Source organism: Arachis hypogaea, chromosome 7 (assembly GCF_003086295.3).
Source record: "Arachis hypogaea cultivar Tifrunner chromosome 7, arahy.Tifrunner.gnm2.J5K5, whole genome shotgun sequence".
Classification (NCBI taxonomy): Eukaryota; Viridiplantae; Streptophyta; class Magnoliopsida; order Fabales; family Fabaceae; genus Arachis; species Arachis hypogaea.
The window spans coordinates 98688-123563 of NC_092042.1; the positions used below are offsets into that span (position 1 = coordinate 98688).

Below are 24876 nucleotides of genomic sequence, written 5' to 3' on the forward strand. Positions count from 1 at the left end.
TTAAATTTTTTGTTACTAGTATATAAATAATTTTTTAAGCATCCCTCAATAATTCAAAAAAAGTAATTTAAATTCTTTAAAATCAGAAAATTAATAAAGAACTAAGAGTGAACTATCAATTTAATCTTTGACCATTTTTTCGAATAACAACGCGACCCTTCACATAAAAAATAGTCCACTTCAATTCTTCTCCCTATTTCCGTGACATACGCGATCTCTCTGTATGTTTTTTCGTCAAATTCAAACAAAAAATGGCAATGTTACGTTACATAGCTGAACTGTCACGTCTGCTTGCTAAGATAGTTATTATGTGTCAACATTAACAATCAGAAATGAAAAAAAAATTCTAATTGTCTCTAAATTTAAATTAGTTAAAAATCTATTTTCTCCTATTTTTTAGATAAAACAACGTTGTTTTGACGTTAAATTAGTCAAGAATATATAAAATAATAAGTAAAAATTAATTAATAAATTATTTAATTTTAAAACATTATTTATTAAAAAACTAAATAAATAATCTTAATATAATTTTAAACATATAAAATAAAAAAATCCTAATTATCTCTAAATTTAAATTGGTTAAGAATTTATTTTTCTCAATTTTTTAGATAAAACGACGTCATTTTGACGTTAAATTAGTCAAGAATCTATTTGTTATGGACCTATTTTTTCTACCAGATTGATATAATATCTTCTTTAAATAATTTTTTATTCATTATATAATATTTTTTTTCATAAATCATTCAATATATGAAATAATAAGTAAAAAATAATTAATAAATTATTTAATTTTAAAATATCATTTATTACTTAACTAAATAAATAATTCTCAATATAATTTTAAACATATAAAATAAAAATTAAAATATCATTGATACATTAATAATAATAATCTTATATATAATATATTATAAATATTATGATATAAATAATTTTCACAATAAACAAAAACTAATGAATATATTATTTGACGTATCTTGTACAATAATAATAATAATAATAATAATAATAATAATAATAAATTATTACTAGACATTGAAATGCATAAATTTTTTTCGAGTAACGACAAACTTGATTTGTCATATCTCTCTCTCTCAGTCTCTCTCTATATATAGAAAGAGACTGAAATTATATTAAATTTATATATATTTCAGTCTAAATCATTATATGTGATTATATACAAATAATTTTTGAAATTCATCATAAATGATCACTGTTTAATTTAATTATTAGTTACATTATGTAAGTAATTAAATTTTAATGTACGAAAAATTTTAATTAAATTTTAATGTACGAAAAATTTTAATTAATCTGCATTATTTTTTATATTGCTGAATTTTTATCGATCTATATTGGGTATATAAAAATGGTAAGATGACAAAACTTTAATTGTGTTTTGATTTCAAAGCATAATTAGATTGCTTTCTTTAAAAAGATATTTGTCTCCACACTTTGTTGTTATAGGGTTGATGACAATAGTGTCATAAATACAATGAAACCTAAGAATTTCTTAATTAGTAATAGTAAGAAATTCTCAACTCTTTTAAATAAAGAAAATCTCTTAATAGTTGATTAAAATGTACACTTAGTACTTCTTTTTCTGAAATAGTAGACAATAACTTATTTATACATATTGTGTTTTTTTCATTACTAATAGATACAATGTTTTAAACATACACAATCATTAAAAGGTTGTGTCCCTTCTACTAAATGGTACTAAACGGTTAGTAACCGTTTATTAATATTAATAATAATATCAATAATATTAATTAATCAAATTTGTAAATACCCTTCAATCCTCCACTGTTTACAAAATTTAAATGTCATACAAGTATATGCATAAAGAATGTGTCACTAAGATTAAACATTCTTTTAGTGTAAATTTTAAAGTTCTAACGAAGTAATAGGTGTCTAATCGATTAAACATATACTCTATATGCTAGTACAAAAAATTACACACATTACTTATACCCTCCAGCAAGTTCAAGAGTTTATAATTTTAAGCACTTATATGGCCTTGTACTCATCTTGGTTTCATGAATATTTACGAGAATAAAACCTCTCAAATTTTCGATTAGAACGGCACCACTCTTATATTCATACAGGTAGAATCTTTTGAAATCATTCCATTAAGAGTTTTAACTCATCCTCCTAATTTATTGTAAATAGCACTAAATCTTATACCTTAGTGCTCCAATTGCTAAATAACTTGTTATAACCCATTAAACCTTGAAACTAGTGGTCTACTAGAATAAGGCTGGGTTCCCATCATTTAGCAATAATATGTTTTAATCCCATTTTAGCAGTAGTCTCTTTGATTTTATCCCTTGACAAATCTTTAGTCAAAGAGTTTGCTAAATTTTCTTGAGATCTTACATAAGTGATGGTAATTACACCATCATCTATTAGTTTCCTCACAAACTCATGTCTCAAACTTATATGTCTAGACTTTTCATTATAAACCTTATTATATGCTCGAGACATGGTTGATTCACTATCACAGAAGATTGAAATGGCTGTCGTCTGTTGTAGCCACACCTTTATATCATACAACAAATTTCTTAACCATTCCGCTTCTTTACCTGCGGCTAATAAAGCTACAAACTCAGCCTCCATAGTAGAATATGTAATACATGTTTGTTTTTTTGAGACCCAACTTATTGCTCCACCACCTATGGTGAAAATCCATCCTGAAGTGGATTTGTTATCACTAAGATTTGTAATCTAACTTGCGTCGAAATATCCTTCTAAAACTGCGGGATAATCACTATAATGTAATCCCAAGTTTATGATTTTCTTGAGATAACTAAGAACTCTTGTTATAGCTTTCCAATGTTGATTTCTAGGCTTTCCTGTAAACCTTGATAATTTGCACACAGCAAATGCTATATCAGATCTAGTACAATGCATTGCATACATTAAACTTCCTATAGCACTAGCATATTCTAATGGTGCTATGGGTCTTCTCATGTTTCCTTCTAATTTAAGATTAGGATCATAAAGTGTATTAGATTCTTTAATTGTGAGATGATCAAATTTTTTCAATACCTTTTTGATATAATGAGATTGACTTAAAGTAAAGCCAACTTTATTTTTATGCACCTTTATGCCTAATATTGTATCAACTTCATTCAAATCCTTCATCTTGAATTTAGAAGTTAGATACTCCTTTGTTATACGAATTTCTTCTAAATTTGTTCCGATGATTAACATATCATCACCATATAAACAAATGATTACTTCATAATCTTTAGTAAATTTTAAGTAAATACATTTATCCACACTATTATGTGAGAAGCCATTTGATAACACCAATGAATCAAATTTCTCATGCCATTGTTTAGGCCCTTGTTTTAGCCCAATACAAAGACTTAATTAATTTGAAAACTTTCTTTTCATTTCCGGGTAGCACATAGCTTTTCGGTTGCTCCATATATATTTCTTGTGAAACATTAGTATTATTTTGGGGATATTCTAAATTAGAAGTTGAATAATTGATAATTTTATTTTCAATAAATTCTACCTCTCTTGATTCAACCAGAGAAAAATATTTAGGGATTATGGATTTTGTTTGAGTGGTATGGCCTCTCTCCTTAACGCTATTTTTAATTTTGTATAGGCAAATAGAGGTTTATGTTTTTTTGTTTGGTCAGGTGAATTGGACAACCTTCAATCCTAGAAAACCCTAAGAAAACCCTAAAAAATCCTAGAGAAACCTAAAAAGCCCTAGAAAAACCCTCGAAAACTTTAGAAAACTCAACAAACCCTCAAAATACCCTAGAAAATCCTAAGAAAATCCTAGAAAACCCTAAAAAACTCTAGAAAACACTAAGAAAAACCTAAAAAATCCTAGAAAACCTTAGAAAATATTAGAAAAACCCTAGAAAACTCTAGAAAAATCCTAAAAACCCCTAGAAAATACTAGAAAAACCCTAGAAAACCCTAAAAAAAAATTGGAGATGAATTCAGAGAAGAGAAAACTAGAAGAACACAAATACAAATCAAAATACAAACAGAAAATAAAGTAAATAGATCCTCAAAAACAAGAAAATTGGGAGATGAGATCGAGAGAAGAGAAAACCAGAAAAACACAAACACATACGACTGAGAATCAGAGAAAAATATTTAGGGATTATGGATTTTGTTTGAGTGGTATGGCCTCTCTCCTTAATGCTATGTTTAATTTTATATTGGCAAATGAAGGTTTATGTTTTTTTTTTTTTTTTTTTTTTTGTCAGGTGGACTGGACAACTCCCAATCCTAGAAAACCCTAAGAAAATACTAGAAAATCCTAGAGAAACCTAAAAAACCCTAGAAAAATCCTCGAAAACCCTACAAAACCCTCGAAAACCCTAGAAAATTCTAAGAAAACCCTAGGAAACTCTAGAAAACACTAAAAAACCCTAGAAAATCCTAGAAAATCCCTAGAAAACCCCTAGAAAACCCTAGAAAAATCGTAGAAAACCCTAGAAAATCCTAGAAAAAAAATTGGAGATGAATCTAGAGAAGGAAAAACCAAAAGAACACAAATACAAATCAAAACACAAACACAAAATAAAGTAAATAGATCCTCAAAAACAAGAAAAATGGGAGATGAAATCAAGAAAAGAAAAAACCAGAAAAACACAAACACATAGAATCAGAAAAAAATATTTAGGAATTATGGATTTTGTTTGAGTAGAATGTCGTGTGAGCTAAAACTCATTGGCAATAGAGGTTTATGTTAAGATAAATGTTTGGTTAATGTATTTGGCCTCCTTTAGAGCTGCTCTTGAAAAAATTCTTCTCTTTAAATCATATCCAAAAAGAAAACTTTCTGCCAAAAACGAAAAAAAGACATAAGCCTCTTAAAAAAACTCTTCTCTTCAAATCATATCTAAAAAGAAAACTCTGCCAAAAACGAAAAAAAGACATAAGCCTCTTATTGATTATTGAAGCAGCTTAAAGCACACATAAGCCTCTTATATTTAATTTATCTCTCAAATATAAATTTTAGTTATTAGTTTGGAATATACTAAAAAGCTTGTTGGAATTGAAACGAATTTTTCTGTCAATCAATTAACAGAATATATCACACGTTTAAACTTTAATTCAAATCCTAATGTCTTGTTATTATCAATGATCATCGATATGTATTTAATATATACATTGCATGCAATCATGAAAATTATTATTATTATTATTAAATGAACGTTTGAAATTTTGACTTAAACCAATTAAATTTCATATCACATCTCATAACAGAGAAGTCAATTTGATCTAACCCAAAAATAAGTTGTAATAACATTGTTCATAATTAAATTGTTAACGCTCAAATAAATGGTTGGAAACAATTTTATTATCTATAATATAATAATAATAAGCATTATCATTAGACATTTTGTATATGAGAAAACTCCCAAGTAATTAGTACTCCTAAATTGTATATTAAATGAATCAACTAACCATTATGTGTGAACCTAATCCATTGAGAAATGCTTGGAATTCCAGCATTAACAACAGTGAGCAAGTAGTAACCAGAAGGTGCAACAAAAGATGATGGTGGTGCTTCCAAAATTGCATTCACTGAACGTTACAGTATTATTACTAATTTGCCCCTTCTTAACCACCATAAACTTCACTCTAAACTCTTTACCGTACCCAATTTGATTACCATATTCTATGGTTAAGTTCATAGGCCTCTTGTTATGGTACCTCTTGTCCATGTAGTGTGGAACAAATGCTTGGAGTCTCAATTCTGTTGGGTATGCCACATTGCGAAATATGTACCTGTTATGAATAATAATCATCTGAATAATCATAGGAATTATACTCTAGCGCGTTAATAGTTTGGTGCATAAGCATCCCGCGTTAATGCAGGATCTGGGGAGGAGCCGCACCAAAAGGGCGCAATGTAGGCAGCCTAAATAATTATATCGGTGGCTTATTCCACATCTGAACCCGTGACCTTCAGGTCACACGGAGACAACTCGGTCATTGCTCCAAGGCCTCCCTTCACCATTCTTTAATAATAATAGTGAAAATGATAATAAAAGACACATTTTTATATTAAAATTTTCACTTCTTAATGGTTGAGATCTCATTGCAAGTTTTATAAATTTTAAAAAGTAATACCTTGGATGAGGGTTGCCACCACCAACCAAGACCCTTCCATCAGGAAGAAGGGTTGAACCTTTTCCCAAGTATCTTTTTGGGGGGTATGGTTCAAGAGAAGCATTTCTTGCATTGTCAAACCCTGCACAACCATGTTTTGCTCCATTGATGATCAAAATTTGGCCAGTTGGGAGAATCAGCATGTCATGGAGGAGGCGCGGTTGCGGCATGTACTCCATGTTCCAACCACAAGTTAAGTAATTTTTATTTTGACTCAAGTCAAATTAATAGAATCATGGGGAAACAGATATATGCTACTACTCATACAATCCACTAAAAGATAATTCTGAAAATTTCTAAATTAACAAATTAAATGATAAACCATAAAAATGTCACACACCGCATCTTAACCAATATCAGACCAAATTATTTACACTTGAAATGCTAACTCTCACCTGTAATTACCATTCTCCCACATGATCTTAAGCCTTCTAGGAACATGCCCTTGTTAGCAGCCCTGAATGCCCCAGTAGTAGAACCACCACATACCATAACTTCCACCTTTTGGAACTTGTGCTTATGATGTAAAGGTAGCATCACAGATGAGCCTGAACTTGGATAGTTTCTTGATCCGTGTCCAGGGATCCGAGGGAATGTCTTGATCACCCAGTTCCTTCTCGCGTTGAGCAGGATCGAATCACGGTTTGCGAAAATGAACAAGTTCCCATCAGATGATAAATGAAGAAAAGGATAGAGATTGTCCCCTCCTGAATTTTTGTCATTGGTTTGGTGCAAGAATGGAAGAGCAAAAGATTTTTCTTCATGATTAATTTTTGGTACAAATTCATATGTGAATACGTTTCTTCCACCAACAACAACAACTCTGTCATGTTCTGCGAGTTTTTTACTAGAAGCATACCACCGTTCATCAAAAAGGGTCTTCTTTGATTGAATCCACCCACATGTAAGATTCTTTCCTCCACCACCATCACAGGGTCTACAGAATCTTATGCTTTTAGCTCCATTGCCATATCCACCAGTTTGCAATAGTGTTCCATTGCTAAGAAATGAACCAGAGGAAGACCATGTATCAGTGTCAAGCCTCAAAGGCCTAACTTTGTTAGCAGCAATGTCATACTCTACTGAGTGTGCATAGCATGTAGGATCCACAAGATCATTGTGACTTGTGGTGCACCATGTTCCATTGTAGCGTTTTCTTAATTTGTAACCTGATTGGCCGGCTCCGGTTTGGTCAAACATTATAACCGTGTTCCGATTGGTCAATGCCATGTGCATGCTGACCACACCAGAATTGTGAAGTAGAAGTTGCCATTGCCCTTTGGTGCCTATAGAGGAACTTGATTTTTTTACATTGGCACCATTAATCAACACAGCACAAAAGATGATCAAGATTAAGATTGTGATAATCATGGTTTTGGTGCAAGAAATTATTATGACCATTTGTTTCATACACCATGTGATGATGATGCCTAGAGGGTTATGGTAATTATAAGATTTAGCAATATAAGGGTAATGTTTCATGACATTGTTTTGGTTGGGGGCGAGTAACTAGAACTAGAAGTCATGCACTTGTAAAGAAGAAATTAATTTGACAAAATCTTAACCTAATTATCATATAGTGTGTGATGATTGATGAGGATTTAATTTAATAAGAGTAGTGTCTTGAAGGAAGTAAATAGCAGTTGAGTGTTTGGTGAGAATCCAATTGATTAACATAATTTTAATTTTATACTCCCTCATTCATTAAATACGATACCTTATTTTTTGTTCCACAATGTCATTTTTTATTTTAAATTTATCATTATATTGTCAATTATATCCTTATATACAAATGCATTCTTAGCTTTTACTACAGTAAGAAATTTTTACTCCATAAAGTAATAAGTAATATTGACCATTTAATATAAAGAAGAGAGATAGAAGAAAAAAGAGAATAAAGGGCACTAAAAGAGAATAATAGAAGAGATGATTTTTCCTATACAAAAGAAATAAGAATTTCTCCAACAAAAATTTTAATAACTTACATTGATTAACATATAATTCATTGTCATATATTATATCCAACAATCTTATTTAGCCCAAAGTGATATATGGCATTAAACAAGATATAACTTAGAGGCATACTGCATATCATCAATCCCAACAACTGATGCATACCTTGTTTAAGTGGAGCTTAACTCACCCTATCTGTCACATATCAACAGCATAGTTTCAATAAACCAACACGGGATTGGTCAATATTGTAAGTGCCTTGGTCCCTTAATCAGTAGTCCCGGTTTGGGATAGGTTAGTTGGGTTCTTAGTATAAGGAATTGGATGCAGGTTGTTCAATCGGGAACCAAAAAAAAGCATAGCTTCGACGAAACCTTCCAACTAACTTCCTCACTAAATGTCAATGCCTAACCATTTGCAACTATCATAACCATCATCCAACATCTGCAACCATAACTCTTCAAGCATTGTGTATATTTTTTCCCTTTGAGGATGTGATGTATCATCTGAGAAGAACACATGGATCTTATCCTTGACTTCTATCCAACTCTGACCAGGAACCTTTGGTATACCCGTTTGTTTCATCAAGCTCCTTAGTTTGGCAACATCTTCCCAGTTTCCGCCAGAAGCATGAATATTGCAAAGTAACACCATTGCAGCAGAGCTGGAAGGATCAAGCTTTAGTATATTTTCAGCAGCTCGCTTCGCAATGTCAACATTACCATGAGTTTTGCAAGCAGATAGGAGAGTTTTCCACGTAGTAATATCGGGGTCAAATCCTGTTTTCATGATAAAAGTCTCTGCTTCATTCAAGCATCCAGCTCGAGCAAGCAAATCAACCATGCATGAGAAGTGCTCTCTTCTTGGTGGAACACCTAGTTCGACTTGCATGGTTTTATATAGGTGCCATCCTTCCTCCACCAATCCAATGTGACTGCATGCGGTGAGAACCCCGAGATATGTGACCTCATTAGGGTGAATACCAAACTTTCTCATTCTTCTGAAGAGATTAAGTGCTTCATGTGCAAGCCCAAATTGTGCATAACCAACAATCAAACTACTCCACGAGATAACATTTCGGTTGAGAGTTGAATCAAAAACATTTTGAGCAGATTTAAGTGATCCACACTTTGCATACATGTCAATCAATCCATTGCAAACAGAAACATCTAGCACAAGTCCACTTTTAACACTAAGGCAATGGACTTGATTCCCGGCTTCCAATGAAGCTAATTCTGCGCAAGTTCCTAATAAGTTCATTATGGTGATATTGTCAGGTCTATTTGCAGAAGAACTCATTAGTTAAAACAATCTGAAAGACTCTCCTGCTTGTTTGTGCTGCAAGCAAGCTGAAAGAATTGCATTCCACGAGACTAAATTGGCATTCTCGCTTATATCTTCAAAAACATTAAATGCATCTTGTAGATCTGAACACTTTGTGTACATGGTTAGCAAAGAGTTGCAAACAGGTGCATGCTTATCGAATCCTAGTTTGATAACGTAGGAATGAATTTGCTTGCCTTGGTTGAGTGCCATCGAGCTCCCACAAGCAGAAAGTAAGGAGAGGAATGTAATGCTATCTGGGACCAATCTCGAATCCATCATCTGACAGAAAAAATATATGGATTCATTAGCATCAACACTGTCAGCAAATGCTGCAATAATTGCATTCCATGACACTAAATCAGGGCTTTCAATATGATAAAATGCAAGTTTTGCTGAAGGTAAGAATCCAAAATTTGCATACATATCTGAGAGCAAACATCCAGCAAAAGTATTCCTCCCTAAACCAAATTTAGTACATACTCCATGTATTTGCCTTCCGAATTCTGGCTCTAGCAGGCTGCTGCAAGCACTGAAAACACTGCCAAATATAAATTCATTTGGCTGATTGGAACCCTGCCTGAGCATGTCTCTGAAAAGATATAAAGCATCTATCTCATTACCGAATTGGGTAAACCCTGTAATCATGGAACCCCAAGAAATCAAATCCTTTGTAGAGATTGTAGTAAACACATCTGAGGCGTGATCAATTTGTCCAAATTTTGTATACATTGCAATAAGAGCATTTTGTGCAATCAGATGATAACCAAATCCTAATTTGATTACATGGCCATGCAGTTGCCAACCTAAAGTTATATCACCTGCAATAGAGCAAGCCTTGAGTATGCTTCCAAAGGTTAACTGGTCTGGTAAATGTCCCAATTGCAGAATTTGCAGATACATGATGATGGCATCATTCTCTTGACCATTTTGAGAGTATCCAGAGATCATTAATGTCCATGAGACCACATATCAGCAGCATAGTTTCAACAAACCAACATGGGATTGTGTCACAATCTGCAACCTTCCCTTGGACAAGCACAAACAAATTGACTCATTATTGCTATTCACCAACCCTTTTTTTTTTTTCACTTTAAGGAATCCAATTCAGACCATTTGATTATAATCATCCATAATAACTAATCAATAATCAACCATATCTAAGAAACCAAATCTCAAACAACAAAACAAAGCACAAAAGATTATATAGCCATTCACCATTTTTACCTTTAGGAATCAAATTCATTCCATTTTTATTACAATCATCCTTTGTCCTTACTATATTACATCCAACAAAAACTAAAATTCCCAAAAAAACACAAAAAAGAAAGCACAACATTACATATTCCCAAGTACCAACACAAACTCCTCTTGCTATCCAATTACAATCAACTAATCATTTAATAATCAAGGTAATCAAATTCAAAAGTTCACCTAAACTCCACAAACTTAGATAAAACTTGAATCAACTGTAAAGTAAACAATTAAATAAAATTGGGCACCTTATATTAGCTCAAGGGTTTGAATTTGATAACATTGCACTGAACAAGAGAAGCAATGGATAATGTACCTGAACTTTGGAATCCCCAAAATTTGTGGAGAAAAATTGAAAATTGGGGTGGCCAAGAGGGGTGACCCAATCAACTGAAGCTCTCCAATTGTGATGTTCCGAGAATCCATTGAGCAACAAAGGTTGGTTTTTTTGCATGAATCTCTCCACAAATTCACTGTAACTCAAATTCTTCCAATTCACCTTCTCAATCTCACCCTTTTTTATGATCATCTTCCCTATCAAACAATTCAATTCACACAATCAAATATCAATTTCACAACCTGCTTCTTTCAGCTGGAAAACTAAAAATTTTATTTTTATTTTTAGGTCAATTTTCGGAGAAGAAGATTTTTTTTTTTTTAGTCTGGTTTCAGAAAATTGGGCCGTGAAAATTTAAAAACAGGCCTAGCCTGATAAGAAGATAAGAGTTTTTTTTTCTTGGTAAAAATCAAAAGTAATGAGATCTCATGGAAAATTATATTATATTTTATGTCAAGTTAATTTTAATAGAGAAAAATAAGTTATAAGTTAATTTAGAAAGAAAATTTTTAAATCCTTAATGTCAAAGATATTCAATATTTTTTGTTAAAGACTTTTGATTTTTATAAAGAAGAAATTGTAATATTTAAAATAGAGCAATGCTAGGGGACCAACAACTTTTGTGATTGGTAGCCATTAAATAGCCATCAATGATGATTTAATGGTGTGCGATTGGTGTGAGATTTCATCTAATGACTCACCTTTCTCTGCTGGTTACATGCTGGCCAGAATTCAATAAAATTGCTGGCCCCGAGACTTTTTCTTTAAAATACATTAAAATTCAGTGAATACAATTAGTATGAGCAATATAATTCTCATAGTGTACCTTTTTTTCTCCAAAGATAGTAGGTTATATTTCATTAATTATTAAAAAATGAAATACAAAGATGTCCAAAAGTAGGACAACATAATAAAAGGTGAGAATTTCCCAAAAACACTACACTGAAGGTATTCATCCAACGGTGCGTGGTCGAAAAATGAAGAAAAATCTTAAAGAAGAAAGAATGATAAATCAAATTGAATGCAACTAAGAGCTTGCCTCATGGAGATGACGACCTAAACTAGGAGTTCTTTGGATTTCACGGAGCAACTTGACAGAGCTTGCTAGAATGGCAGACGGCATTGAAGTAGAACCTTCAAAAATCAACTAGTTGCGAGCTTTTCAGCAGTTCCAGCAAATTATGGCAAGCAATTGAGGATTACGGTAAGCATTCTTCAACGGGTTAAGTATCTCTGTTGATGCAGTCCACCATGTCCAAAAGTTGTTAGGACTCTGAGGGGGAAGACAGTCATGAAGATAACTCTGAGACCATACATCTTTAATTCTAGAGTAATCAATCAAACAATGAGTGACTGCTTCTGTTGTTTTATGACAGCAGGGCATGTTGGTGATATAGATGGGATGCGGTGATAAATCTGAGCAAGCACCGGAAGCCGGCCATGGAGAGATTTTCAGATAAATAGCTTAATTTTGTGAGGCAAGTTCAACTTCCATAGATCAATCCACGGCTTTTTCTGCTGCATATAATTAGGGCAAAGTTCCAGAGGTGGATGGTAAAATAAATAGCCAATTCTGTAACCTGAAGTTGTATCATATTACTTGGATTTGTTCAAATCCCATTGCAATTTGTCCATACGTTGCTGAATTTTAACTGACAAAATCCTGTTTGCAACGTCTTGGGAAAATAATTCTTGAATGAGATACTGATTCCAAGTTCTATCTTCAGTAATTAGATCTTTAACTCTTGGAACCAATTCAGAAATAGCCTGTCTATTTGGCATGTCAGAAATCATTAAAGGATACGGAGAAGGCAGCCAAGGATCCTCAAAGGTTCGGATATTCTCTCTAGTACTCACAGCCCAATTAAGATCTTTTTCAACAATCTTTCGGCCTTCCAGTATGCTTCTCCATCCCCAAGAAGGTAAGACTCCAATTTCTGCCGTTATAGCATTACTATTGCTAAAGTATTTACCTTTTAGGATTTTAGATAATAAGGAAGTAGGCTGTGTTATGAGTCGCCAAAACTATTTGACTAAAAGCGCCAGATTTTGGATTCTGAGATCTTTAAATCCAAGGCCTCCTTCTTTTCGTGGGCGAGTCATAGTGTCCCAGGTAATCCAAGCCATCTGCCTTTCAAAACCTTTTTGTCCCCACCAGAACTGAGAAAGTAGAGAGTGAATTTCCGAAATTAAACCATCAGGCAACTTGAAGCAAGACAATGTATAAATAGAAATAGTTTCTCTCACTGCCTTAAACAATACATGTCTACCACCTGATGATAGAAGATTGCGCTTCCACCCTTGGATTCTTTTCCAAACCTTTTCTTTGATCATACTAAAAGAAGTCTTTTTCGATTTAGAGACTGTAGAAGGCAAACCAAGGTATTTATCCTAAGCCCCAATATGATTAATATTCATAGAGTTAGCCAGTAGAGTACGAGTAGTGGAGGGAGTGTTGTGGCTAAAGAATACAGCAGATTTATTAAGATTTACCCTCTGGCCACTGATGCTTTCATAAGAATTCAATAAATGCATGATATTTGAACATGCTTCAGGATTAGCCTTACAGAATAAGATGGAATCATCAGCAAAGAGGAGGTGGTTGACCTTGGGACATCGCCTATGTATCTGAAGACCCTGAATTATTCTGTTTTGTTCTGCCATGTGTAGCAAGAAGGAGAGACCTTCTGCACAGAAAAGAAAAAGATAGAGAGATAGAGGATCTCTTTGTCGAATACCTCTATTTGGTTTGAAGAAACCATAAGCTTGTCCTTCCACAATAAAAGAATAAGAAACAGTTGTCACTAATTCTCGAATCTACATGATCCACCGGGAGTCAAAACCAAACTTCTCCAATATAAACCAAAGAAAGTGTCATTACACCCTATCATATGCCTTACTCATATCTAATTTTAGCGTCATTTCATTTTTGAGTCCCCTTTTTTGTTCTTCAAGTAATGCATACACTCGTGAGCAATTAGGATATTATCAGAGATTAATCTATCTTTAATAAAAGCACTCTGCGTAGGGCTAATTAGTCTATTCATCATAACCTGAAGTCTATGTACAAATACTTTGGAGATAATCTTGTAAAAGACTGAAGATATGCTTATTGGTCTTACCTGAGTCATATCTTTAGCATAAGAAATCTTGGGAATAAGACAGATCTGAGTGTAGTTAAAACCTTTCAAAATTCTGCCCCCTGAAAAGAAGCTCTTAACTGCTCGAAACACATCACCACTAAGTATGTTCTAGAAGTTTTGAAAAAATTTTGCTGTCATACCATCATCTCCTGGAGCACTTTGAGGATGAATGCTAAATGTTGCATGTTTTACTTCCTCCATGGTCACTGGTCTTTGAAGCCTACGGTTCATGTGAGCTGTAACCTTAGGTTCAAAATCAGTAAATAGAGGTTCAGGGTTCTCATGACAAGTGGAGGAAAAGATTTCCTTGAAATAAGATTCAGCCACAGAAGCAATACCAGCATTTGAAGTAGCCACTTCACCATCACTGCCAGTTAGTTGCCAAATTCTATTCCTTCAGGTTCGATTTCTAAATTTCTAATGGAAGAAAGCTGTATTCTGATCACCGGATTTGAGCCATTTGACTCTAGACTTATCTTTCCAATAAGATTCCTCATTTTGTAATGCTTTTTCAAATTTGTCCTCTATTTCTAAAATGATGTCGCCTCCATGAATTCCTGCTAAACGAAGTTCCTCTAATTCAGACTGTAGTAAATCAATCTCCACCTTTGAATTAGATAGATATGTGTTCTTGCTGCCATCTAACAATCTTATGCCGACAACGCTTTATTTTTTGAGCTAGAATATACATGGCTGAACCATCAATCTGTTCGTGCCAAACCTCTCTAACAATCTGCCTTATTTCATCATTGGAACACCATCTTTCTTGGAATTTTAATCGGCATTTATATCTCTCAGTTATTGAATTAGAGTCTAAGAGAAGAGGGGAGTGATCCGATCTTGATTATGACAGTCTAAGAACCGTTGCATTGGGATAGAGTTGCTGCCAATCAATTCCTACCAGGAATCGGTCCAGTCTTTCCTGTATCAACTCATCACCCCTCCGTCTATTTGACCAAGTGAATGGTCTTCCGACCATACCAATATCAATCAGGAAATTATCATCAATAAAAATGTTAAAGGTTTCAATAGAAGGAGATTTAGCACCCCACCTGCTTTCTCCAATTGTTTAGAAATGACATTAAAATCACCCATTAACACAACCTTACCATCGAATTGTTGGGTGACTGAAGTTAATTCAACAAACTGAGCCATTTTATATTTATCATTTGAACTTAGATAAACACCTAGAACACCATAGGGATCATTAGAATCAGCTGTCAGAACGGATGCCGCAATGAAGAATCTACCATGCTGATAATCCATCCGGATCCATAATAAATCATTCCTTGAAACCACAAGATCTTAGTTTTCCTTCAACTTGTCGAAATTATTTTTTTGTTTCACAGATAAAACCAATCTCGGGAGAGTAGGATTTGCAAATCCCTTTAAGATTGTGGATTGTCAGGGGTCTCCCCAAACCCTGACAATTCCACAAGAGCAGTTTCATATTTCTTTGTGTGCCACTTAAAGGCTGGCATCCTCCACTATCATAGCATCAGAGACAATATCATTGAGACAAATTTTTTTTGAAATATCTTCAGTACCATTACCTCCACTCCTCCGTTTGAAATATATCACAAACTTTCTGGCAAGTTGTTTTAGGTTTGGCTTTTTGTTCTCCTTTTTAAGCTTGGATATGACGTTGTTATTGTGTTGGACATTATTCATGGATAGGATATCTCCAATAAAGCATTAGAAAAAGAATTAGTATCAGTAGTCGTACCTGTGTTTTCTGATTCACCCTCATTTTCTAACCTAGAACCCGAATTGGCAGCAATTTTTTCATTATTTTGTTTTTTCTGATAATCTTGCACACTCATTTTTAAGAAACTATCAAAAAGCCAAAGAGGTGGAGATTTTTTCTTCGGTTAAGCTGAAATAGAACCATCCCGAGGTTGGTTAGGATTGAAGGAAGTTCTCTTTTCAGTTAAACGCCTACTGACTTGATCTGCCTTAAGCCATTCACCAACTCTATCTTTCTTGATATTGTTTTGGGCAGAATCATCAATAAAAAATTGACAGTTCTTAAATTCATACCCCAATTTTGCACAATAAGTACAGAACACACCTATACGTTCATAGCGTACTCCAATTTCCAGCATTTTCTTATTAGGATCAAGCAATTTCAGTGTATCCCTCACTCTTTTATCACCGTTCAGTTCCACTTTAGCCTTCACTATAGGGGTGGCAACGGGGCGGGTAGGGGCGGATTTTTGCTCTAACCGACCCCGCCCCGTCGTACAACAACCCGCATGGAACCTGCCCCGCTTTTACCTGGGGGTAGTAAAACGTTGAACCCTAACCCGCACTTGCGGGTACCCACCCCGCTCCTACCCGCCCCTATAATTATTAAAATTCAATAAATAAAATTAAATTTCAAAATTTATATAACCATCATCACATACATAACATAAATTAAAGTAAAAATTTAAATATGATACAATATTATTAATCATTTACTAATTATTTTACATATATTATACATATTATATATTAAAATTATATATATTATATATATAGTGGGGCGGGTAGGAGCGGGTATTACCTAAACCTGACCCCGCCCCGTCCCTCCCAAGAACTCGCCCCGAGCGGGTAGGGGCAGGGTGGGTACCCGCAGGTTCGGGTGGTATTGCCATCCCTACTTCACTATGCGTGTATCTTTGCCTCTAACTTCAAATAGAGCAACATCTTCAATTTGATCAAGTTTCCCACCTAATTTTCGGCCAACCTCAAGCGTTTTGTATTGTTCAGGCAATCCCCAAAGTTGTGCCCATACAAGAAAAGAAGAGATGTGATTATCCTCCATATTTATTGACTGCTTCCATCTGCGAACATGAATAACAAAACTCTTGAATAACCAAGGCGAACCCCTCTCAATTCGAGTCACATCAGAGTCATTCTCGAAGAAAAATTGAAACTGGTTCTTGAATTTTTCAACTAATCTGGTTTATTCCATATTACATAGAGAGCTCCTTCCATGGTACCTACGGAAAAGATCTGATCTAAGAAAATTCTTTTGGACAGGCTCCGTGTGTACAGGCTTGAATTCCTTCAGAAATATTTTCATAAGCTAAAACGATCAAATCATCCTCCTAATCACTATCAATTATATGAGGATTCTGAGTCTTTGGTTTATTTCTCATGGTGTAGAGAAAATCAGAATTGGTATTTAATGATTCCAGAGAAAAATAAGATATATGGAATGAGTGAATTAGAAAATAGAATGAATTAAAAGAGGAATAAATTGGGAGAGAAAATGAAAACTAGGAAACTAAGTGGGAAAGAAATTAAGAGAAAAAAGTAAAAGAAGATGGAAAAGACTTTGACGAAGAAAAGACAAAAAAATATGTAACTATAGAAGTAGCACAATTAAACTCTAACAGAACGTGAACAAACTCATGAAGCACTAGATGAGGAGTACTCCCGCTAGAATATTTTTCTTTTGATTACTCAGTTTAATTCTCATAGTGTACTTGAACTTTTAAAATTATTCTATTTCATTTGTTTTCAAAAGAAGAGTGACAAATTTTTCACATTTTACCTTCAAAATAAATAAATCCATCAAAGTCTTTTGCCAATTTCAATAAACAAATGGTAAATACTATCATAAAGATTTTATAATTATTTTTATATAAAAATATTTTTTTATTATTAAATAATAAATTATAAAATTTAATTTGATATATTATAAAAATATTTTTTTAAAATGTAATTAAATAAATAAAATATATTTTTAATATAAAACTCTTCATAAAAAAATATTTTTAACATTTTTGTTTGAATAGTTGCCTAAGCAAATAGCATTTAACAGTTTGTGTCATTTTCAGAGAAACTAGAATGTGTTGTGTGTTGTGTGCTGTTCACTGCCAAAGTGTTACACGAAGCATAAATAAACAATAGGAATATCAAATATGAATAAAGCTTCTCTTCCCACGTGTGCATGCTCTCAATTATTCTAACGGGACACTTGCCACTCAACAAAATTGTGTGTAGTGTGTACATACATATTATATTATATATATTATTTGCAAAATTACTTAAATTTAATTTATATTGTCTTATATGAAATTTGAGTTAACAAAATAAGACTACTCACATAAAATATTTTTATATAAATATGATTATTAAAATATTAACATGTATTATATTAAACAATTTTAAAAAAATCTCTAAAATAAAATATTAAGTGACTAATTTTTTTTATTAATATTAATTATATTTTATATCAATATTTATTTTTATATTATTAAAATTTAAAATTTTATATAAAAATATTTTTATTAACAAAATATTAAAAAATGAATAAATTTCATTAGTTTATACGACGAGTAAATAATCAAATTCGTTTCTGAATGATCACCTATTCTTTAAATTGATTTTTGAAAATTTTTTTAAATCAAATGTCTTTTAAAGATTTTAAATTTGTCACATTAATTTTTCTGTTATTTTTATTGCTCAGAACATCAAATATTTAACCATCTTAATTAATTGATAATATAATTAATTAATAAAATTATATTAAATCAATTTTAAATTAAAAAATGTTAATGTTTCAATTTTTTTAATTTGAAATTAATTTAATTTAATTACTTATTATGTTATTCATTGACTAAGATTATTAAATATATGTTGTAGTCTATTTTAACTAATGTGATATTACTTAATATATCATATTAATAAGTTTTGATATTATTAATAATAAAAATGATAAAAAAAATTAACTTGACTAATTTAAAAATATTTAAAGACGAATTTAATTAAAAATATTCTTTCAACACTGATCGAAGAAGAATGAGTGAATTTTCAGGAAAGAAATTTGGCCATTTAGTGGTTATATAATATTCCTCTATCAACTTTACTTAAATAATTGTTTATCAAACTCTCGGATAAGAAGATTATGTATTAATTATGAATTAACTATTAACACGCAGCACAAAAATATGCATATAGCTAAGCTGCTAAACAGTGTAAGCTTGGAGTATGATTTTGAAATACCAAGAATAATCTCTCATAAACCTCATGGCTAAAGGTCAATCCTCTTCTTCTGATCAGTGAGTTTATCTCTCTCTCTCTCTCTATATATACTACTGTTATTATTAATTCAATGTGATAATCAGGTTTAGTTATGTTTCTATTGCTAGCTTTATTTTATAGAATAGCAAAATGAACTTCTGATAGCAATAATTCTTTTTGATCTAGCTCTGAAATATTGTGGCGTTGATAATAGGATACTAGAAATTAAGATAATAAAGAGGAAAATTGACATGCATAATATATAGATGTTACAGTTATGATTTGAAGTGAGGAACTTGAACTTGTAAACTATTGTTCAGATTTGTAGTTGTTTGGTGCAGGAAAAGTGAAAAGAAGGATTATTCAACTGCGATATTAGAACGAAAGAAGTCTCCGAATCGGCTTGTTGTGGATGAATCAATCAATGATGATAATTCTGTTGTTACTTTGCATCCTGATACCATGGAAAAGCTCAATTTTTTCCGAGGGGATACTGTTCTGGTTAAGGTACGTAGGAACCTAGCATTTTTAGGTTATGGTAATGGAAGGAAGTTAGCTGCTAAGAATGTGTTTTGATGAAATATATTTAGGGGAAGAAGAGAAAGGACACTGTTTGCATTGTTCTTGCTGATGATCAGTGCGAAGAGCCAAGAATTCGGATGAACAAAGTTGTAAGATCTAATCTTAGGGTTAGGCTTGGAGATGTTGTCTCTGTTCATCAATGTTCTGATGTGAAGTATGGGAAGCGAGTTCACATCCTTCCCATTGATGATACTATTGAGGGTGTCACCGGCAACTTGTTTGATGCATATCTAAAGCGTAAGTACAATGATTGAAACCGTCGATTTCATGAAATTGGGGGAACTTAGAAACATGTGTCTTAGGGTTTGTACTACAAGATAGGTTAGATTTGTGTGGATGCAAAATTTTTTTCACTTATAATGAATTTTGAATGAATTGACTTATATTGTGCTTCTGTACTCCGTAGCATATTTTATGGAGTCGTACCGACCTGTGAGGAAAGGGGACTTGTTTCTTGTTAGAGGCGGAATGCGAAGTGTTGAATTCAAGGTGATAGAAACTGATCCTGGTGAATATTGTGTCGTGGCACCGGATACTGAAATCTTCTGCGAGGGAGAGCCGATTAAACGCGAGGATGAAGAGAGACTAAATGAAGTTGGCTATGATGATGTTGGGGGTGTTAGGAAGCAAATGGCTCAAATTCGTGAGCTCGTAGAACTTCCACTCAGGCATCCGCAACTCTTCAAATCGATCGGTGTTAAGCCCCCGAAAGGAATCTTGCTTTATGGACCGCCAGGTTCCGGGAAGACTCTGATTGCAAAAGCAGTTGCTAATGAGACAGGTGCGTTCTTCTTTTTGATCAATGGACCGGAAATCATGTCGAAGCTGGCTGGTGAAAGTGAAAGCAATCTGAGGAAGGCATTTGAAGAAGCCGAAAAGAATTCCCCTTCTATCATTTTTATTGATGAATTGGATTCAATTGCTCCAAAAAGAGAAAAGACACATGGTGAGGTAGAGAGGCGTATAGTATCGCAACTTTTGACTCTAATGGATGGCCTCAAGACCCGTTCGCATGTTATTGTGATCGGAGCAACAAATAGGCCCAACAGTATTGATCCTGCTTTGAGAAGGTTTGGAAGGTTTGATCGCGAAATTGATATCGGTGTACCAGATGAAGTTGGAAGGTTGGAGGTTCTTAGAATTCATACTAAGAACATGAAGCTTTCTGATAATGTGAGATTCACAACCAATAATTCTTTATTTTCCCATATGACTTTCAAACATTACAATTAAAAATGAGTGGTTGTGTTTGTTTCTAGATCATGCATTAAATATGATCCAGAGCTTGCAAGAATTTCTCTGGTATATGTTATGCTTCACAATTCTAAATTATTTTGTTTTTTCAGGTTGATCTTGAAAGAGTTGCAAGGGACACTCATGGTTATGTAGGAGCAGATCTTGCTGCTCTATGCACAGAGGCTGCGCTGCAGTGTATAAGAGAGAAGATGGATGTGATTGACTTGGAAGATGAATCAATAGATGCTGAGGTTCTGAATTCCATGGCTGTCACCAATGAGCACTTCCAAACTGCTTTGACTTCTTCAAACCCGTCTGCGTTGCGTGAAACAGTGAGTTCCCCCCGCTGAATTCTTAACAGGAATGATTCTAACTTCTAAGCATGATTCATCTTTCTTGGTTGCATAAACTTTGGAAAAGGAAGAACACTACTCTTGCAAATATATACTTCAATACATTTAGCATATTAATGTTTTATTCCTTGCAATTCCTTGTATTGAGGAAGTTCTGTGATTATTTCAGTTGCAAATTTGAATGAAAATGTCGTGTTATTATTATGTTAACCTTTAATGTGGCAATTATTTACATGAACCATGACATGAATTGTTGTTATGTGGTAGGTTGTGGAGGTTCCAAATGTTTCCTGGGATGACATTGGAGGTCTAGAGAATGTTAAAAGGGAGCTTCAAGAGGTGCAAAAACTTGAAAGTTGAAACTTGATTTCATATTCTAAATCTTAAATGTGTTATATATTAGGTATTTTTTCAACAATTTATTGATATAAGAGATTTCTTTTGCTGCTTGTAGACCGTTCAATACCCGGTGGAACATCCTGAGAAGTTTGAGAAATTTGGCATGTCGCCTTCCAAAGGTGTTCTTTTCTATGGCCCTCCGGGCTGCGGCAAAACCCTGCTTGCAAAAGCTATTGCAAATGAATGCCAGGCCAACTTCATAAGTGTCAAGGGACCTGAGTTGCTTACTATGTGGTTCGGTGAAAGTGAGGCAAACGTTCGCGAGATATTCGACAAGGCCCGGCAGTCTGCACCATGTGTGCTTTTCTTTGATGAACTCGACTCTATTGCAACCCAGGTTCTAAAGATTCTACACATCAATTGATAAATCAAATTGAGGGTAAACCCACAGTCTCACACCTGACCAAAAACACCAGAGGATTGCATTGTCCCGTGTGATTCAAGAATGACAAATTCGTCCCTTTCCATTCAAAAGATTGTGATGTATGAGTCCTCTAGTACATGTATGGACAAGGATTAATATGTCCTTTTTTAATGGTAGGAACAAACTTGTCTACTAAGGAAAGGAACGAATTGGTTACTTTCGAATACTGAGGGATTACCGGTTTTGGTTGGGAAGAGATTGGGAATATACTCTTAAACTAAACACAAATTGCCAGTAATTATTTTTCTAAGGCTTTGACATTTCGGATCTGCAGCGAGGAAGTTCAAGAGGGGATTCCGGCGGTGCTGATAGAGTGTTGAACCAACTACTAACAGAGATGGATGGAATGTCTGTTAAGAAAACAGTGTTCATCATTGGAGCAACAAACAGACCTGACATTATAGACCCTGCATTGCTTCGGCCAGGACGTCTTGACCAATTGATATACATTCCTTTACCGGATGAGAGTTCACGTCTCCAGATCTTCAAGGCGTGCTTGAGGAAGTCACCAATCTCGAAGGACGTCGATCTTTCGGCTCTTGCTCGTTATACACATGGATTTAGTGGTGCAGACATTACTGAGATTTGTCAAAGAGCTTGCAAGTATGCCATTAGAGAAGATATTGAGAAGGTATGACTAATTTAGCTGCTTTTTTTAAATACTAAGTTCTAAGCTCTTGATCTTAGATATGTCAATAAGTTTTCTGAAGTCCAAGTCATATATCTAGTGAAACAAATCTTTTAAATGATGGGGACGTCTTTCATATGAAATTGATAGTTGAAAATCGTTAGATGATTTGACTTGTTTGATTAAATTATCATTTAATTGTTCTCAATTATCTGTTTCACACGAAGACAACTGTATATGAGTTTCCACCCTTTTAAATGCTATGGAATAATTATGAATATGCGACCCTTTTAAATACTATGGAATAATTATGAATATGCGATGTACTATGTTGCGAGCGAAGAGATCTTTTGCAGGTGAAAAAAAAAAGTGGCAGTTATCTCTTCTTTATTACTCTTTAGCCCTTGGTAGAAGCTCCAAAGATTGATCATTTATTTGAATGGTTGATGAAATCAATAGGACATTGAGATGGAGAAAAGAAAAATAGAGAACCCTGAAGCCATGGAAGAAGATAATGAAGACACTGATGTAGTGGCTGAGATAAAACCATCACACTTTGAGGAGTCCATGAAGTTTGCTCGGAGGAGTGTCAGCGACGCCGACATCAGAAAATACCAACTGTTTGCTCAGACATTGCAACAGTCTCGCGGGTTCGGATCAGAGTTCCGGTTCACAGATAGGACTACTGATACCACTTCTGCTGCTGGTGCCTCTGACCCTTTCTCATCTGCTACAGCTGAAGGAGATGATGATCTATATGGTTAAATGCTATATATACTATTTCATATAGTTTTTGGTTTTGTTGAGAGGGCCGACTTTTCTGTTTGATGTTGAAGGAGATAGAGCTAAGATTAATAACATAGTCAAATATCAAATGATATATCTACGTATGTATGTATATATATCTTGAATACATGAACAAATAGGTGACTTGTATGATCTTATCACATTATTAGAGAATAAGAATAGATCCTCAGTATTGGATTTTTTATGGAGAATGGGGAATGAGTATCATAGAGACATAAGCATATAATGGGATTTTATATTTACTATAATTTCTCCTCCCACATAGGATAAATTGATGTTCAGTGTATTGAAGATCAAGTTCATGTTCTTGTTCAGTAGAGTCCGAAGCAGTATTCAGTTTCATATAGTTTATATGTAATGGAGAATTGGATATTCTAGCTTTGTATATATTCTCTTATGTTATACTTTTTGCCGATGATATTGTCCTTATGGGAGAGTCAAAGGAAGACCTAAATAAGAAGTTGGAGTTATGGAGAGAAGCTCTAGAAGTGTATGGTCTGCGCATAAGCCGTAACAAGACGGAATATATGGAATGTAAGTTCAGTCTGAGAAGAGAAAACTGCAATATAGAGGTGAAGATTGGAGAAAACATCCTACGAAAAGTTAAAAGTTTTAAGTATCTTGGGTGCATCATACAGGATAATGGAGAAATTGAACAGGATGTAAATCATAGGATCCAAGCAGGTTGGTCAAAATGGCGGAGTGCATCTGGTTTTATATGCGACAAAAAAGTGCCTTTAAAACTTAAAGGTAAATTCTATCGCACCGCTATAAGACCGGTTATGCTGTATGGTACGGAGTGTTGGGCGGCTAAAGGGGAGCACGAACATAAGCTGAGTGTGGCAGAGATGAAGATGTTGAGATGGATGAGTGGTCATACGTGATTGGATAAAATAAGGAATGAAGATATAAGGGAGAGAGTTGGAGTAGCACCCATTGTGGAAAAGATGGTTGAATCGCGTCTCAAGTAGTTTGGACATGTTAGAAGAAGACCGATAGAACATCCAGTCAGGAGGGTGGATGAGATGGAAGATGGACAAAGGGCAAAAGACAGATGAAGACCTAAAAAAACCATCAATGAGGTGGTCAAATGAGATCTACATGTAAACGGTCTCTCTGTAGACATGATACATGACAGAGCACAATGGCGTCGTTTGATTCATGTAACCAACCCCACTTAGTGGGACAAGGCTTTGTTGTTGTTGTTGTTGTTCTGTGTCTTTAATTCGACAAAAAAAAAGAATTATTTTTTTTCACATCTGAGCTCT

General features: G+C 33.8%; 2 protein-coding genes and 1 pseudogene across 10 annotated transcripts; 1 reads left to right on the top strand and 2 right to left on the bottom strand.

Annotated features, from left to right (window-relative positions):
- Positions 1–5320: 5320 nt before the first annotated feature.
- Positions 5321–8411, bottom strand: LOC112765563 (aldehyde oxidase GLOX1-like; annotated as a pseudogene).
- Positions 8069–11365, bottom strand: LOC112764951 (pentatricopeptide repeat-containing protein At3g53360, mitochondrial). 9 transcript variants are annotated; one of them, XM_072198899.1, is made up of 4 exons: positions 11000–11273; positions 10053–10453; positions 9854–9961; positions 8069–9711 (listed from the first exon to the last, which is right to left on the bottom strand). In XM_072198899.1, the coding sequence occupies exon 4, from the start codon at positions 9403–9405 to the stop codon at positions 8500–8502; it is 906 nt and encodes a 301-aa protein (XP_072055000.1). In that variant the 5' UTR covers positions 9406–9711; positions 9854–9961; positions 10053–10453; positions 11000–11273; the 3' UTR covers positions 8069–8499. The 9 variants fall into 9 exon arrangements, with proteins under 9 accessions (XP_072055000.1, XP_072055001.1, XP_072054997.1 ...); XM_072198900.1 differs by having other exon boundaries at positions 9913–9961; positions 11000–11220; XM_072198896.1 differs by having other exon boundaries at positions 9854–10458; positions 11000–11365.
- A 7587-nt stretch (positions 11366–18952) lies between these two features.
- Positions 18953–23799, top strand: LOC112764294 (cell division cycle protein 48 homolog). Its single transcript, XM_025809857.3, has 9 exons — positions 18953–19217; positions 19521–19686; positions 19770–19998; positions 20168–20934; positions 21108–21329; positions 21618–21689; positions 21805–22086; positions 22448–22804; positions 23261–23799. Exons 1-9 carry the CDS (start codon positions 19186–19188, stop codon positions 23564–23566), a joined length of 2433 nt encoding a protein of 810 aa, XP_025665642.1. The 5' UTR covers positions 18953–19185; the 3' UTR covers positions 23567–23799.
- Positions 23800–24876: the final 1077 nt, after the last annotated feature.